Source organism: Magnolia sinica, chromosome 3, assembly GCF_029962835.1.
Source record: "Magnolia sinica isolate HGM2019 chromosome 3, MsV1, whole genome shotgun sequence".
Classification (NCBI taxonomy): domain Eukaryota; kingdom Viridiplantae; phylum Streptophyta; class Magnoliopsida; order Magnoliales; family Magnoliaceae; genus Magnolia; species Magnolia sinica.
The window spans coordinates 691,291-706,133 of NC_080575.1; the positions used below are offsets into that span (position 1 = coordinate 691,291).

At 38.2% G+C, this 14,843-nt stretch overlaps 1 protein-coding gene and 1 long non-coding RNA gene across 6 annotated transcripts; one reads left to right on the plus strand and one right to left on the minus strand.

Moving 5' to 3' along the window:
• Positions 1–47: 47 nt before the first annotated feature.
• Positions 48–9,360, plus strand: LOC131239200 (beta-glucosidase 31-like). Of its 3 annotated transcripts, none has more exons than XM_058236783.1 (13): positions 48–540; positions 1,677–1,740; positions 1,844–1,902; positions 1,988–2,063; positions 2,154–2,225; positions 2,320–2,407; positions 3,163–3,418; positions 6,961–7,076; positions 7,174–7,394; positions 7,979–7,998; positions 8,089–8,203; positions 8,320–8,425; positions 8,921–9,360. In XM_058236783.1, exons 1-13 carry the CDS (start codon positions 472–474, stop codon positions 9,129–9,131), a joined length of 1,473 nt encoding a protein of 490 aa, XP_058092766.1. In that variant the 5' UTR covers positions 48–471; the 3' UTR covers positions 9,132–9,360. The 3 variants fall into 3 exon arrangements, with proteins under 3 accessions (XP_058092766.1, XP_058092765.1, XP_058092767.1); XM_058236782.1 differs by lacking the exon at positions 48–540 and adding an exon at positions 1,427–1,579; XM_058236784.1 differs by lacking the exons at positions 48–540; positions 1,677–1,740 and having other exon boundaries at positions 1,838–1,902; positions 1,992–2,063.
• On the minus strand, positions 1,265–13,871 carry LOC131239203 (uncharacterized). Of its 3 annotated transcripts, XR_009168084.1 has the most exons (4): positions 12,774–13,790; positions 12,480–12,632; positions 11,142–11,274; positions 1,265–1,783 (listed from the first exon to the last, which is right to left on the minus strand). It is a non-coding gene; the product is annotated as an uncharacterized LOC131239203 (long non-coding RNA). The 3 variants fall into 3 exon arrangements; XR_009168085.1 differs by lacking the exons at positions 12,480–12,632; positions 12,774–13,790 and adding an exon at positions 13,832–13,871; XR_009168083.1 differs by lacking the exon at positions 12,480–12,632 and having other exon boundaries at positions 12,774–13,784.
• Positions 13,872–14,843: the final 972 nt, after the last annotated feature.

Here is a 14,843-nt window from a genome sequence, read left to right on the forward strand (position 1 = left end):
ACGAAGAAGTAAAAAAGTCCGAAAAATGTTTTTTTTTTTCTAATTAATATTTTTCTGGTAAGCAGGGCTATTATGATAAATTACCTACGATATTTCCTTGCATAAGCAAATGCGTCAGGAGGGAGGATGATCGTTCAAAGCTGTTCTGTTATGAATCTTATGATTGGAAACTGTGTGCAACTCGGTTCATGATCTTGCATAAGGAAAACTCAATGGGTTCCTAGAGCAAGAGAACTTCGATTTGTGTCCTAAATATCTTCAACCAACAATTTTTTTTTGTGCCAGATTAAAGGTGAAAGGTGGTGATTAATGGGAGGGCACACATCTTGTCTGATGGGTTTTCTGAGCAGAATAGGCTTGTGGCTGTGGGCCTGTGGCCCTCAGGACGGTTTTGCCAGCCTGCTAAGTAGGATGGGCTCAGGTATCTTTTTCTTAAGGCCAATGACTAGCTAAAGTAGACCACATCTTACCATGGTTCTTAGCTTATGGGCTGGCCTGAGCATGGGTTCAGCTACAGAGTCGGCTTCAAGATCCTTTGGGGTAAAGTATATTTATTTGCTTTGTCTTGATCTCACGAGAAGAAACCAATCTTTCAAATGGAATGATACCAGAAAAAACACTAGAAAAACATCATAAAGGAACTGGTCTGGTTGGGCCAATGTAATGAGGACACTCACTATCAAACAAAGCAGGCAATACAGGTCGTAGTCTTGAGCACCATGATTACGGAGGGAGCATGGCGTGTCTACATCACATCCTACCAATCAACAGATCGATCACCCTAGACATAGGGTGGGTAAAAGGAATGCTCATTGAAGGTGGCTAGTCTCACTAGTCTTTATGGGCCAAAACTTACGACACTTCTAACCTTGAACATTGAGTTTTCTCAGGCGATTCGATCCATCAACAAGGAGAATTAAAATTTTTTTTTTAAAAAAAAAAAAAACCAGAACAACCATCTTAATTCTTAGGCTGTTTGGTTTTCCAATTTCCTATGAAATGCAGAGTGAATGAGCCATCATTATCATTTCCAAGCAGGAATTATGGCTTGTAAATCAAGAATCAAATACATTTATAAGGGACATAGGTAAAGTAAATTGTAATCATTACATTTTCACATTATAAAACTACCATTTTGACAAATGATTTTTGGGTGAAACAAGTAATGTAGCAAAATCATCATTGCAGTTAAATGTAAGTGATGTCACCAAACAATTACAGGAATAAATAATCATTACCCATTTACAGTCATTTACCATTGCAATTGGAAATCTAAACAGGCCCTACTTTATTTAATGCCATGTCACAGTCTCCTTTTTCTCAAAATATATTAAGGCGGAGATCTCAATGCAGCATCACCTCATTAACAAGGTCCTCTTACCGTTCAGACAGGAACACCATTAGCTGAGCTAAAAACCAAGCAAAAATGGAAAGAAGAAGGCTATGCATGCTCCTCCACCTACTTGTTACATTGATAGCTGTAAATGGGCGTGCTCTTGACACACGTGAAGCTGCTGTCATTGGCAGAAGTGACTTCCCACCTGGTTTTGTGTTTGGCGCTGGTTCCTCTGCTTACCAGGTCAACTGTTTTGTGATGGGCTCTGCGTCCTTCATCATAATTTTATCATCTCCTTTGTAATATGTGTGACAAGGAACTCACTACGCTCCTGTTGCAGGTTGAAGGAGCTGCTGCTGAAGATGGAAGAAAGCCCAGCATATGGGATACTTACGCGCATGCTGGTTACCAGCGTTTTCACCTACCACTATTCTGCATCTTCAGCATCTGACAGAATCAAAAGATCCAATTAATCACCTGAAATGATTTATTTTTTTTCGGTCACAGGAAATGTTTTTGACAAGAGCACAGGAGACATTGCAGCAGATCAATATCACAAGTACAAGGTGAAAAAACAACCTAGTAGATTCTCCATAAGCTGTTGAGAAGAAAATCAGGTGCAATAGAAATGCTTGTTTTGGTTGATGTCAGGAAGATGTTAAGCTGATGCATGAGATGGGCCTGGATGCCTACAGATTTTCTATCTCCTGGTCCAGGCTAATTCCTGGTATGTAGGCTGTTACTTTGATTCAATTTTCAATTTCCTAGATGCATTTTTGAAACTTCCTGTTTGGTTCTTGTGGCCATTTACATGCAGATGGACGGGGAGCTATCAACCCAAAAGGTCTGCAATACTACAACAATCTCATCAATGAACTTGTCCGCCATGGTAATATAACCCTGAAACAACAACTTGATCAACAAGATTCTATTCTCCTGAAGGTAAGTAAGGGAGTTTGCACTTGGGTTCCTTGATTTTGTAGGAATTGAGGCTCATGTTACCCTGAACCATTTTGATCTTCCCCAAGCACTAGAAGATGAGTACGGAGGATACTTGAGCCAAAGGCTAATGTAATGTTCTCCCTCATCCTGAATTAATGACTATTTACTAATCTAGCACACTTCGAATTTACTTCAAAAATGTTGCTCTTAGATGATTCCAATCATTGAAAGGAAAATCAAACAAATATAATGGAAGCTGCTCCCTAGCCACAAAAGCATGCATGCAAAAGAAAAAAAAAAAAAAAAATCTTAACCCAGAATGTCCAACGGCGTCTGCAATAATTTAGTGCCCACAGCCAGAGGCTTCCCTTCTCCCTCCAACTTCATTTTCATCAACGTTCAGCTTATTTAGCCCCTCTGATCTAAATCTGCATTTTACACTTGACCATCTAAATCGTTTTATTTTTTGAAAGACAAAAAAAAAAATATTATAAACATGCGCCAAAAAGGCAAGGAACTATACAGAGGAAGGGCTAGCAACCGCCCAAGCTAATTATAGGATAAAAGAATAATAAAATCCCCCCAATCCCATTCAATTACTAGGCCCCGTGCTTTCACTACAACCCATCCCATAGAGTGGCTCGAGTTCCTTAAACATCACAACAAACTTGAGCAAGAAGAGACCAACAGGAGCTAGATAAGAAGCAAGGTGCAATTTCATTCCTGATTATATTAATTTACCATCAAGGGGCTTGGTTGCAAGTCCCAACTTCAAACTATTTTAGTAATGGATTTGAGGCCCTTTTGAATTGCATGGTATGGAGAGCCCTCACACTCTGATGTGGCATGTCCCTTTCATTTTTATTTTATTTTATTTTTTGCAGTGAGGATTTCACTGCATATGCGGATATTTGTTTCAAAGAATTTGGGGATAGAGTGAAGTATTGGAGCACTTTCAATGAGCCGACTATACAAGCAATCATGGGTTACGATCTTGGAGTCTTTCCACCCAAACATTGCTCGTTTTCTCTTGGCTTCTTCAATTGTTCAAAGGGGAACTCGACAGAAGTGTACATTTCTGCTCACAATATGTTGTTATCACATGCAGCAGCAGTACAACTTTACAGAGAAAAATACCAGGTTTGGCTTCTTCACCATTCATCTATTTGTCACGTGCGCGCACACAAATAGGTTATGGTCCACCCTGCGGAACACTTCATGCAAAACCCAGCCCCATCCACTGATCAAGTGGGCCACACTTGTATTTTGCTATTTATCAATGGCTATACACTGTTTTCTATGGTGTGGCTGACTTGATGATTGGAATTTTGCACTAGGTTAATTCCACTGAGTGGACTGTAAACTGAGGTGCAAGTATCACCCCCCCCCTCTCTCTCTCTCTCTCTACACACACATATTAGTGTTTTAACAGCAAATAGCATGTAACATAGCGTTTAACCCTCTAATGCGTGAGGCTTAAGTTATGTACTACATGCCGCTTCTAGATTTTTAATTAAGGATGTACTTAGTTGCAGCAAATATCATGAAATTTCACACAATTAATCTGATTAATAATGAAATTTAATGACATTTGGTGCAACCAAACACAGCCTAAAATAATATGAAAAATAGGGAAAGATTTAAGGGAAAGAAAGAGCAACTTAATTGATTTAATACTATTACTTATATTATTTTATTAAAATCATTAAAAAGATTAATTAATTTTTATTAGAAAATGAAAAATGTAATAAATCATTCAAAACAATAATTGATTTTAATGTTTTAGTGAAAAATAACTTGTAGTGTAAGCTATGTTGTGTGTACCCGTGTACCGTAGGCTATGTAGCATGTAGTGTATGCAAAGTTAGCATGTAGCGTAGGCTACACATAACTTAAGTTATTTTCATGAGTTACGTGGCATTAAGACTAAACTATGCTACGTAGCGTAAGCTACACGGTACATACATGCATGCATGCCTGCCAGCCAGCCAGCCCATAAAAAAGACCAGCCCAATAAAAAATTCTTTTGGGCTACACCAATGGGGAAAATGTAAATTTGCTCTAAATCCTCTAACCAAGCAGCGTGGCCAACCTGAATTTTGGACCTGGCCGATTTTGTTCTATTCACTTCATCTTGGTGGGTTACACCTGATTAACAGGTTTAATGAAAGATACCATGGTGGCCTCACAATCAAACCTTTGTTTGGGATCTCATCCCCATAGTTCCCAGTGGTGTGGCTCACCTGCATTGAGGATGTCACCGATTTTTTCCCCAAGAGTCTAGAATCAAGGAAAGAACTAGATGGATGGAGTGGATGTTACATATATAGTGGGTTACACAATTTAGTCAATATTAGATTGAGTTAATCTATTCCATGTGTAACGTTTCAAGTGCCTCCTTATTAAGTGTCATACGCAACCAGAGGATTTTATAACTCCTCTAGAAAAAACTTCCATACTCTAGTAGATGGTAATGGTTGATAAGCAGGCGCCGTGAAATTGTAGGTGTGGCATAAAAGTAGCTCAAATCAAACAGTCCGAGCAACAAGACTCACTTTAGATGGATCATGAACCAAAAGTGCAGTAACTTGATCACGTAAAATTAGTAGTTTGGTCAACATCTGTTGGATGATTGACATGAGAGATATTGCCGAATACTGGAACCAGTGTCCATGAATCAAAGGTTGAGATTTTTCAACCAAGCTGGTTTTTGGTAAGATGTCTTGTCAAAAGTGGGTCCCACAAATCACTAAATAAATGCAAACCATTGGCGAACCATAAATGAAATAAATGCAAGTATGTAGGATGTTATTTCCAAATCACAAAATAAATCCTTTTTCCTTTGTATTTATTAGCATTGATTCAAATGGGCAAAATCTAAACTGGTTGGACCTTAGGTGACGTAGAACCAATGCATGAACCAAATAAGATGTGAGATCAAGTAGCATAATTAACATAATTAACAAAAAAAAAAAAAAAACACAAGCATTGCCATAATCATCACGAATCCCATAAAAACCAAAAGAACATCATGCATGATCCTAAATTAGGTTACCAACATTATCACATAAGATCATTAAATAAAACGAAACTAGGATTTAATGGATGTAGGGACATCCAATTAGTATATGATATAGTCAATTTTAAAATAGAAAACCTAATACAACCTAGGATAAAAATTAGGGTTTGGGTAATTTGGGAAAGTAGAGAAATTAGGGATTTTAGGTTTATGGTTAGGGTTGGGAATAGAAGAAAGAGGTTTTTATATAAGGATGATGGAAAGCTAAAAGGGGCAAGGTGTGGCTATACGGCCAACTCGAAGGATTTACACGTGGTCGTACGGTCACAACGTGTGGCGTGGGATGGACAGGTTAGGTCGGTTAGGGTTTGGGGTTGTGAATAGGTAAAGGAAAGATGTGTTTATGAAAGGATGAAGGCTTAGGATAAGAGAATCGAAGGATTCAAAGAAAATACATTGATGGAGGAGAAGGGAGAAGGTGGTGTGAGGATAGATGGAGCCCTTGCACCTCCGTTGATGAAGAATAGCCTCGCACCAATCTACCTTCCAAATCGCATGGAATTATCTTCAAATTGCATGAAGATGGAAGAAGAAGCAAGAGTTTTTTTTTTTTTTAAATCACAAAATCCAATGAGGGAAAAGGTCACACGCCCACCCTCTTTTATAGATCTACGAAAGTTCGAAAATTACAATAAACACCCTATTTTGTGAATTTTGACAAAAATAGACCTAGTTTAACTAAAGTCAACTAAAAACACTCATAATGGTGTCCAAACATAACATAAACAAAACTAAATTTTATAAACTGATAAAAGCTAAGAAAAACTAATGTGGACGATCCACGATCAATGGCCTGATCATGTGATCCAATAGTCCGATAGTCACGTTCCTCCGATCCAACGGTCTACATCACTCCATAAAGCAGCCCATGTGCATCTTCCCAATGTGAGGTCTTCTAGATGCTCGCATATGCACATGGGGTCTTTAGCACAATCATGGATACTCGTCTAGCCATAGGGAAATAAATCGGTATGGCCCGCCTCCTCCTCTGATACGTATGCAAGGGTGTACATGAAGTAATGTCCTCATCATTAGGTTAGTCCAACCAATTGGATTTGAGAGTACTATATATATATATATGTGTGTGTGTGTGTGTGTGTGTGTGTGTGTGTGTGTATAAAGAGAGAGAAAGAGGGAGAGTAATGCTCGGTTCTCACAAAAACTCGTGAGCACTTTTTGAGAACATATCTCACATGATGTGTATATGCAATCCGAACAGTCGACTAGATGAGTCACCTCATGAAACCTCCATGGCCAAAAGTTAGCCTGATCCAAAATTTTGGTGGGCCATAGCAAAGTGAGAGGCAAATCAAGGGAGGAAATTACCTCTTGCTTTTCTATGGCCCACCAAGTTTTTAGATCAGGCTAACTTTTGGGCTCTGGGGGGTTATGAGGTGATTCATCCCATGGACTGTTCGGATTTTGTGCACACATATCCTCACAATCCAATCATTCTGGTTCAAGAATTTCATGTTTCAGAATTCAAATATGTGCATTTCCAAATTCTAGATGATTCCAAGGCATTCTGCATCCTATATCCAATTTGCCCTTAGAAGGGTCCCACAGGAAGCTCTTAATGAGAAACGTTTCACCTCCCATGCAGGAAAAACAAAAAGGCTATATAGGAATTACACTCCTAGGTATATGGTTTGAACCTCTCACAAACTCAACAGAGGATGTCACTGCAACAAAAAGAGTGATTGATTTTCAATTCGGATGGTGAGTAGAATGACCGCTAATCTGTGATTTTCTTTTCTGTCACAAATCTGACAGTGGCAATTTAGAGCATCATGTTACTTGCTTAATAATGGACCAGGTTTCTCGATCCCCTTGTGTATGGAAACTATCCTGCTACCATGAGGAAGATTGTAGGATCTCGATTGCCATCTTTTATAGAGGACGAAAGAAAACAGCTGAAGGGATCATTTGACTTTATCGGCCTTAATCATTATCTTGTAGTTTTTGTTCAAAATTCCCCTGATGACACCGAGAAGTATGAGAAAGACTATGCTACAGATATTTCTGCCAGAATATCAAGTAAGTTTTTTTTTTTTTGAAATATAACTGAAGATTTCATTGAAAAGGTGATGAGAAAGCACCAAAAAGCAAAACAGCAAAAGGAAAAAATAAAAAACCCAAACTAACTCAAATGATAGGAAATGATGGGAAAACAGAATATCAAGTAAGTTGATGGGAAAAATGACGAACCTTGGGGAAATAAATGCATTCCAAATCCAATAAAAAAAAGTTTGGGAAATTAATTTCTGTCTCCCCTTAGCGTTTCATAGTTTAACGAAATACTGTTGCAATAAATGTTTGGTTCCCAGCAAACAAATAGCTGCTTAGCTTTTTTGTAGCAAACCTTGAGACCCATCTTTGTTACAATTACAAAGAATCCAACATGTGAATCGAAGGTGCTCTCTGTACATCCATTTGAGTTGTTTATTCTCGTTTGGATGTTTCCTCAAAAAACGATCAGAATGCCAACTTGAAAATCATTATCAGATTGGGTAGCCAGGTGATCTTTCATGAGATCAGTTTTTTAAGAATCTTTAGTTTGCTTTAAGCTGCTTTTGGTAAATCATGAACACCTAACAATAATGTTTGTGTTTCTTGTGCAGTTCCAGGGCTGTTTGAGAAGGTAAGATCATCGAAATCACTGATTTTCATGACACTGTCATTGGAAATTTTAGATGGAAAATTCTGACAGAAGAATTAAATTCCCGATCAGGATTTCATTAGCCTGAAAACTGCCACATTTCCTACTGCTCCTTGGGCCCTTCAAAGATTGCTGGAGTATGTCAAACTATACTACGAAAATGCTGTCCTTATAATCCATGAAAACGGTAAAAACCTAAAATGTGTTTTTCATGTATGATAATGATTAAAAAAGGACTAACATGCATGGTATTCATGATTTAAGACTATAATTTACTCTTGCTCTAAATATTCATGTCATCAGGATATCCAATGTACGGTAACAACTCTTATTCTCCCGACGCTCGCAATGATGATGAAAGGGTAGATTACTTGCAGAAGTACATAGAAAGCTTACTTCAATCAATAAGGTATTTTCATCCTTATACATATGATCACCCAAGAAAATCAGTATTCCTGTTATTTTCCCATTCCTTGGATGCAATTTGTGCTGGAAAAGTCAAACTGGAGTGTTTCATCATGACCATTAGGTTTCAGGTTTAAAACCCATATATAGAATTTAGCATCCAAAACTTCAACAAAAAAACCTAGGAAACAAAGAGCATCTAGAGCTTGGTACCATAAATTGGTTGCTTGCAAGCATATTCTCCTCATTCATGCACATTTTCTAGACACTCTTAGAAGATAGCTGGCATCAAATTAGCATCAAAGGCAGACCTGAAGCTATTTCAGGCAATCTTCTAATAACAAATAGCTTCATGTTGGCCAAGGTTTTGGATAATTTTAAATTTTCTCAAGGGTTATATAGAATGTAGGAAACCAATCCTCTCAATGTTCAGTCACAAGTGAAAAAATCAGCACCTTAAAAGCTGTAATAGGTTTTCTGAACAAGCATTTGTTTGCAGGGATGGATCAAATACAAGGGGGTACTTCGTATGGTCCTTCGTAGACTGTTTTGAGCTTACACTTGGCTATACTGTTCATTATGGTCTCTACCAAGTCGACTTTAACAACAGGGATAGAAAGAGGTACCCCACGCTGTCTGCTCAATGGTACACCAGCTTCCTTGGAAACAGCAAAAGAAAAAGGGGAAACTCAGAATCTCTATCAATTTAAGAAGACATCATCGTTCCTTTTCTTCTGCATCACCAGTTATATATGGTTATATATATATATAAGTGTTCCATTCTATCTATGAATGGGCACCAGATAGTGTTTTCTAGCCGGGTTTAGGCTCAGGGGCTGGAATTCGTTTCCGCCTTGTTTCTTTCTGCTTCTTCCTGTTTGTTTCTGTTTACTTTTTCTTTTTGGCCTCTTTGGCTCTTAATAATATTCACCTTTCAAATATATATATATATGGTTTTTCTCTCTCTTCTTTCTTTTTTCAACAGCTGAACTTGTTAGGCCTCATGTGCTTGTTACCTCTCTTTGCTACCCTTCCCCTAATCCTATGGATCTACACATGTGACAACATGAGTGCCATCCACATCAACATCTGTGGCTTTAAATGGCATGTACCGCTTACGTAAACCCAGCACTATGGCTTAGATCATAATCCAACTTGCTAATCAAGTCTGTGTTTGGCTTTTAATGGCCAAACTACCAGGAAATAATATCAAGGGCAATCAGTCAACCTCGAGAGGGTATTAAAATGGCATTGCACTTGCAAATTTATGAATATATTCGAGCTGCATGATAAGGAGTTCATCTCGTTTTATATTGCTTCTCTTTCTCATAGAGTACCTACTAGTAAATATGTCAAAAAGAACTAATGACATATTTAAAACCTTCTTCAGTATAAATAATCTGTCTCAAAATAATAATGCAAAAAAGCCTACACTTGATCTGATTGTTTAGTGGATTGAAACACTAGCTAGGTGATAGTTTCGACTCCCTTCCTAGTCAAATCTAAGTAGGTTTGCCATATTGCACTAAAAATATGTCAAAACTTGGAAGAGAAAAAGCGTGACAAAATTTTGGCACCCAAGGATGCAGGGTATACAGGTGAGGTGGACAAGCATGCTTACCAGTAAAGGTTTCCTCACAAATGCATATGTTTTACACTTGTGGGGGTTCACATCTGTTATCCTCATCAAGGTAACTACTTCAACAAATGTTGCAAAATAAGAAATTATCGTAGGAGATACTAATCCAAAGTTTTTCTTGGAAAAAATAAATAAATCAATAATCAGTTGTTTCATCGAAATGACTTCATCTTTCTCAAAGATACTGCAGTTTACGCTTTGGTTTCCTTCAGGGAAAGAAGATCCAGTTCCCCTATGAGAGGTCAAAGCACATTTCTAGATTTGCATATCTTATGGGTTTTATGGATTTTGCATTAACCAAAAACAAAACAGAAATTTCCACTTTACAACAGTATTAATAAAGCAACACTTAAATTGCTACTTTCCAACAATTCTCTGTGTTTTTTTACCCCTCAATAAATAGTTTCCCACGATTTTTTTATTGATATCGTTCTTTTAATGCAAAATCAAAAGAACCATTTGCCACTAAAAAAAGGAACTATTTTACAAATGTAGCTGAGTGCAGATTGATATCCAGACAACAGTGAATCTCATAGCCATACACAGGCAAATGCAAAATATCAACTGATAATGTATTAACTATTTTACCATGAACTGCAGCCATGGACATAACTCATAAGAAAGGTTTTTCCAATAGTCATTCTCCTATTCCAGTAAAGTTATTATGGTAAAATTTGAACTTTAACAAAGATCTAAGCCATTTTGATGTAATTCACAGTCATCAAGGGCTCATTGCTTTCTCCAACAACTTCAATTTCCTGTTCTTGAATGCTTCTGTTGCAGAATTGTGGATAAAGTTCAGAAATGGTCAAAGAGTTGTTATAAAGCAATAATATATCCATAAATGCATGATTGCATGTCATGCAAACACACATTCCATTAGAGAATTTCCAATAGAAGATCCTTATAACTTGATTGAGAAATTGGAACATTTATAGTATCAGAAAAAAAGAGGAAGTGGTTAGAATGAGAGATAAATCATGACTTCTGAAACAGGGAAAATGGCACAGGTTCAAATGGGTTAAAATAAGTATTAAAGAGATAGTAGTAACCTAGCAACTACGCCCACAGGTTGTCTAACCTTGTTTCAAGCTGAGAGAAATCGATGTTATTGATTGATTCTAGTAGCCAAATGAAAACACTTTCAACTCAAAGATGTCGATGTCATCTTTCCATGTTCACTTTGAATTCAAATAATCTTCACCACCTTTTCTCTGAACATCAAAATCAATGGAAATTTTATTAGCAATAAATCCTCGAGACAAGGATGCAATAGCACTCAGACTTCATGACCTTTCATCGACTTAATCTGAATCAGTGTGATACAACCTACACTGTGTTGCTTTATTTATACTTGTAAGTTGTAAGGGAGATTTTCATAGGGGAATTTTAAGATTGCCTCACAGGTGCTTTACAGAGAACAGTAAAGGTTGTTATGTAAAGGTAATGGTGACAACCGTTACACGTTACAGGGTTGTGATGGCCGTAATGGTTGTTAAGGAAAAAAAAATTATCTGTAACGGCCCCTGTAAAAGCCGTAACAGTCCATTACCAGGCCAATATAGTTTTTCAGTTTTGTTTTTTTTTTTTTTTCAATAAAAAAGAAAGAGATTGTAACGGCCGCTATGGGGGCCATAACAACTGTTACAACCCGTATTGTAAAGGTAACGCTGGTGGCCATTACAGAATACCTGATCATGATCCATCGTTGCCATCCCTTGTCTTAGTTTAAGTGGTTAAAGAAGCTGATGAACATTTTTGGTTTACATCTTTCTTCAAGAAATATTTTTTTTGTCAATAACTAAATTTAATTATCCCAAAAAGAGAAGACGTCAAAGACAAAACACAAGAAAATTGGTGCAGAAATACACAAGTGGGAAGCAATCCTTCACAGCAAAAGCATTGTGAGAACCACTTGAATATTGGCCTGAACATTGGCCTCACACAGAAATGGCATGCCAAGAAATCTGCAATTCTGAACACCTTATTCTTCAAACTCAATTTACCCAACTCAGAATTATAAGGTGATATCTGTTTCTGATGAAAGAAATATTCAAGCCAATGCATATTCCCATGTGTTTCCAGATAAATAACAAAGCAGTTCCCTTATGCTTGTCTGTAAAAGGTCACTCCTAAATCCCTAACAAAATTTCTAAAATTATACCAAAACTTTCACTGAACTGAAACAAATTGACAAGAGAAGTCTGCTCAGAGAAGAAATCTAGAAGAAACTGGACATATGAACAAATAAATGAAGCTTTAAACAACTCAGATGCCAGGGCATTGTCCCTTCAGAACTTTTTATGGGGAAAATGGAAGCACTCGATTCTGCTCTAAGGTTTTAAAGGCAATTAATTAAAATAATGACATAATCATAGACTATAGCAATTGCAATTATGAAAACATTATATGACTTTACCAACTGTTGTGTCATGGTCGCCAAAGAAATCCTCATCAACATAATTTTTTGAGGAAATGTTGGCCAGTTGGTGTACTCCTTCAATCCTTGACGCAGCATTTTATTCTCAGGTATGTTTAGTGCTTCAAATGGCACATTCAGGGACTTCAATATCTAATCACAACAGTGTTTGACAATCAAGGAAAGTGACAACAGCTCAAGAATCATATACTATCCTTGAAGAGTAATGATAATAATGAAGAGACGGATGATGTAGTGATTATCATCAGCATTTTAAGATTCAGTATCACTCACCAAATGCACCTTCATGGTTATGGTACATGACAGTGCTGAAGGCGTACCCCACCATGCAGATGACCTGACAGAGAAATCAAGAAGGAGAGGTGCACTTTGAATGTAGACAGTTGGATTTTTCTTTTCTTTTCATTTATTTCCCCTAAACTATCACATTTTTCTTCCATATGGCCCATTGCACCAGGTTATCAGCGGATGCAACTTCCCTGTAACCCTGAGCTCTGTGGGGTCCACTGTGATGTTTGTGTTATATCCACTCCGTCCATTGATTCCACCAGCCTATGTTAGGACGCGAACCAAAAAGTGTGACTGACCAAAACTCAAGTGGTACACACCATAGGAAGTAGTGGGGATGAAAACAAGCACCGTTGAAACATTCTTGAAGCCCACCATGATGTTTATATGCCATCCAACCCATTCATAGGGTGATTTCCACCAAAAATAAGGAAAATCACACACATCAGCATGATCCAAAACTTGCTTCATGTGGTGTGGCCGGCCCACTTGAGTTTTTGATCTGTCTGATTTTTTAGATCAAGTCCTAATATGGGCAGCCGCAATGGATGGGCGGAGTGGATATAACACATACATCACGGTGGACTCCACGGAGCTTGGAGTCACACGAGCGGATTGCTGCAACAGGGAAGTGGCCTCCGTCCGTCATCAGCACCGTAGGTTCAAGAATAGAACAGAACTAGAAGTCAAAAAAAAAGAAGAAAGTGGGAGGTGAGGATGGGGCTAGAAGCTTGTGCTAAATTCAAGCAGGAGTTCCACATAATGGAACTGAAGCTTGGATTCTTGAAGAAGATGGACAATCGTCAAACAATGAATCAGCAAAATTCAGAGTAGCAATGACTCGAAAATCAAGCTCAACTGTGAAAACCCTCACCATTGCAATTCCACTTACAACAAAGATAGTATAGAGAGAGAGGAAATACACATAGGAAGACTGAAATCCGACTCCACAACAGAGGATGCGTAAGGAAAAAAAAAAAAAAACAAAGGTTCCCATCAAACTATGAAGCAGGTTAAAACAGTTGATGGCCAAGATCTTCGACCTGCCGGAATTATGGAGACCGTCCAACTTCAACTTCAATCCCTACTCTTTCCAGTGGTGTGCGCTCTCTCATTTTTGGGCTATTTCCAAACGTGAGCGGGTGAAACTGATGGACGGAGTTGATTTTTCACGCTTCTGCATACAGGGCTCCCTATTGGAGGGATCCGATTGCCTGCCTGTGATCCAGGCACATACATATACCTGTTCCGGGGCTGTGTGGGGCCCACAGATATGTCCATGACAAATCCATCCATCTGTTTTGAAAGACCCCAACAGGACAATGAATCTAAAAATCAGGCAGATCCAGAACTCAGGTGGGCTGCACCAAACAAAAGTGGGAACCAAAATGTCCACCGTTGAAACCTTCTGGAGATGACCATGATGGGTTGTTACCACTCACATAAACTATAGGCACAAATATCATCCTCATACAAAACTTCTGTCAACCCCAGGCGTTCAATCCCCACTGTTTCATGTGGTATGGCCCACATGAGTTTTGGATCTGCTTCATTTTTAGATTCCTGTATTACTGTGGTCTTTCAAAACAGATGGACGTTTGTCACAGACATCCCCCGGCACAGGAATATATCTCTTTTACCAGGAGGCGCAGGCAATTCGCTTCCCTGTACGAGAGTGGGACTCGACATAAATTTCATGGCATCATCAATTATTATTACCAGTAGCGATTGGTAAAAAAAATCAAGTATATGGACCAATCCATGGTGGTGCAGCGATTTCAAGAGATGAGAGATCGAGATCGGGATCACTGAAACAAGGGGCCCATCCTGTCAGAACACTTGGCCTCGAAGCCATTGCAGTTTCATGATTGTTGATGTTCTTTCAAGTCAGCTTATCTCGATGACAAGATGTGGGAGAGTGTAGACTCGGCCCATTTTCAGTGATCGCTACGATTTTATTTTATTTTTCCCTTTATTTATTATTATTATTATTATTATTATTTTGTATTATTTATTACAAGAGGAATGTCGCTGTTGCATCCCAAAACATCTTCC

Excerpts from the sequence above, each read along its gene's own strand:
- LOC131239200 (XM_058236782.1), top strand. The coding sequence starts at position 1,427 with ATGGAAAGAAGAAGGCTATGCATGCTCCTCCACCTACTTGTTACATTG. Across the intron at positions 3,419-6,960 it reads TTTACAGAGAAAAATACCAG|GAAAAACAAAAAGGCTATAT; the intron begins GTTTGGCTTCTT and ends CCTCCCATGCAG. Across the intron at positions 7,077-7,173 it reads ATTGATTTTCAATTCGGATG|GTTTCTCGATCCCCTTGTGT; the intron begins GTGAGTAGAATG and ends ATAATGGACCAG.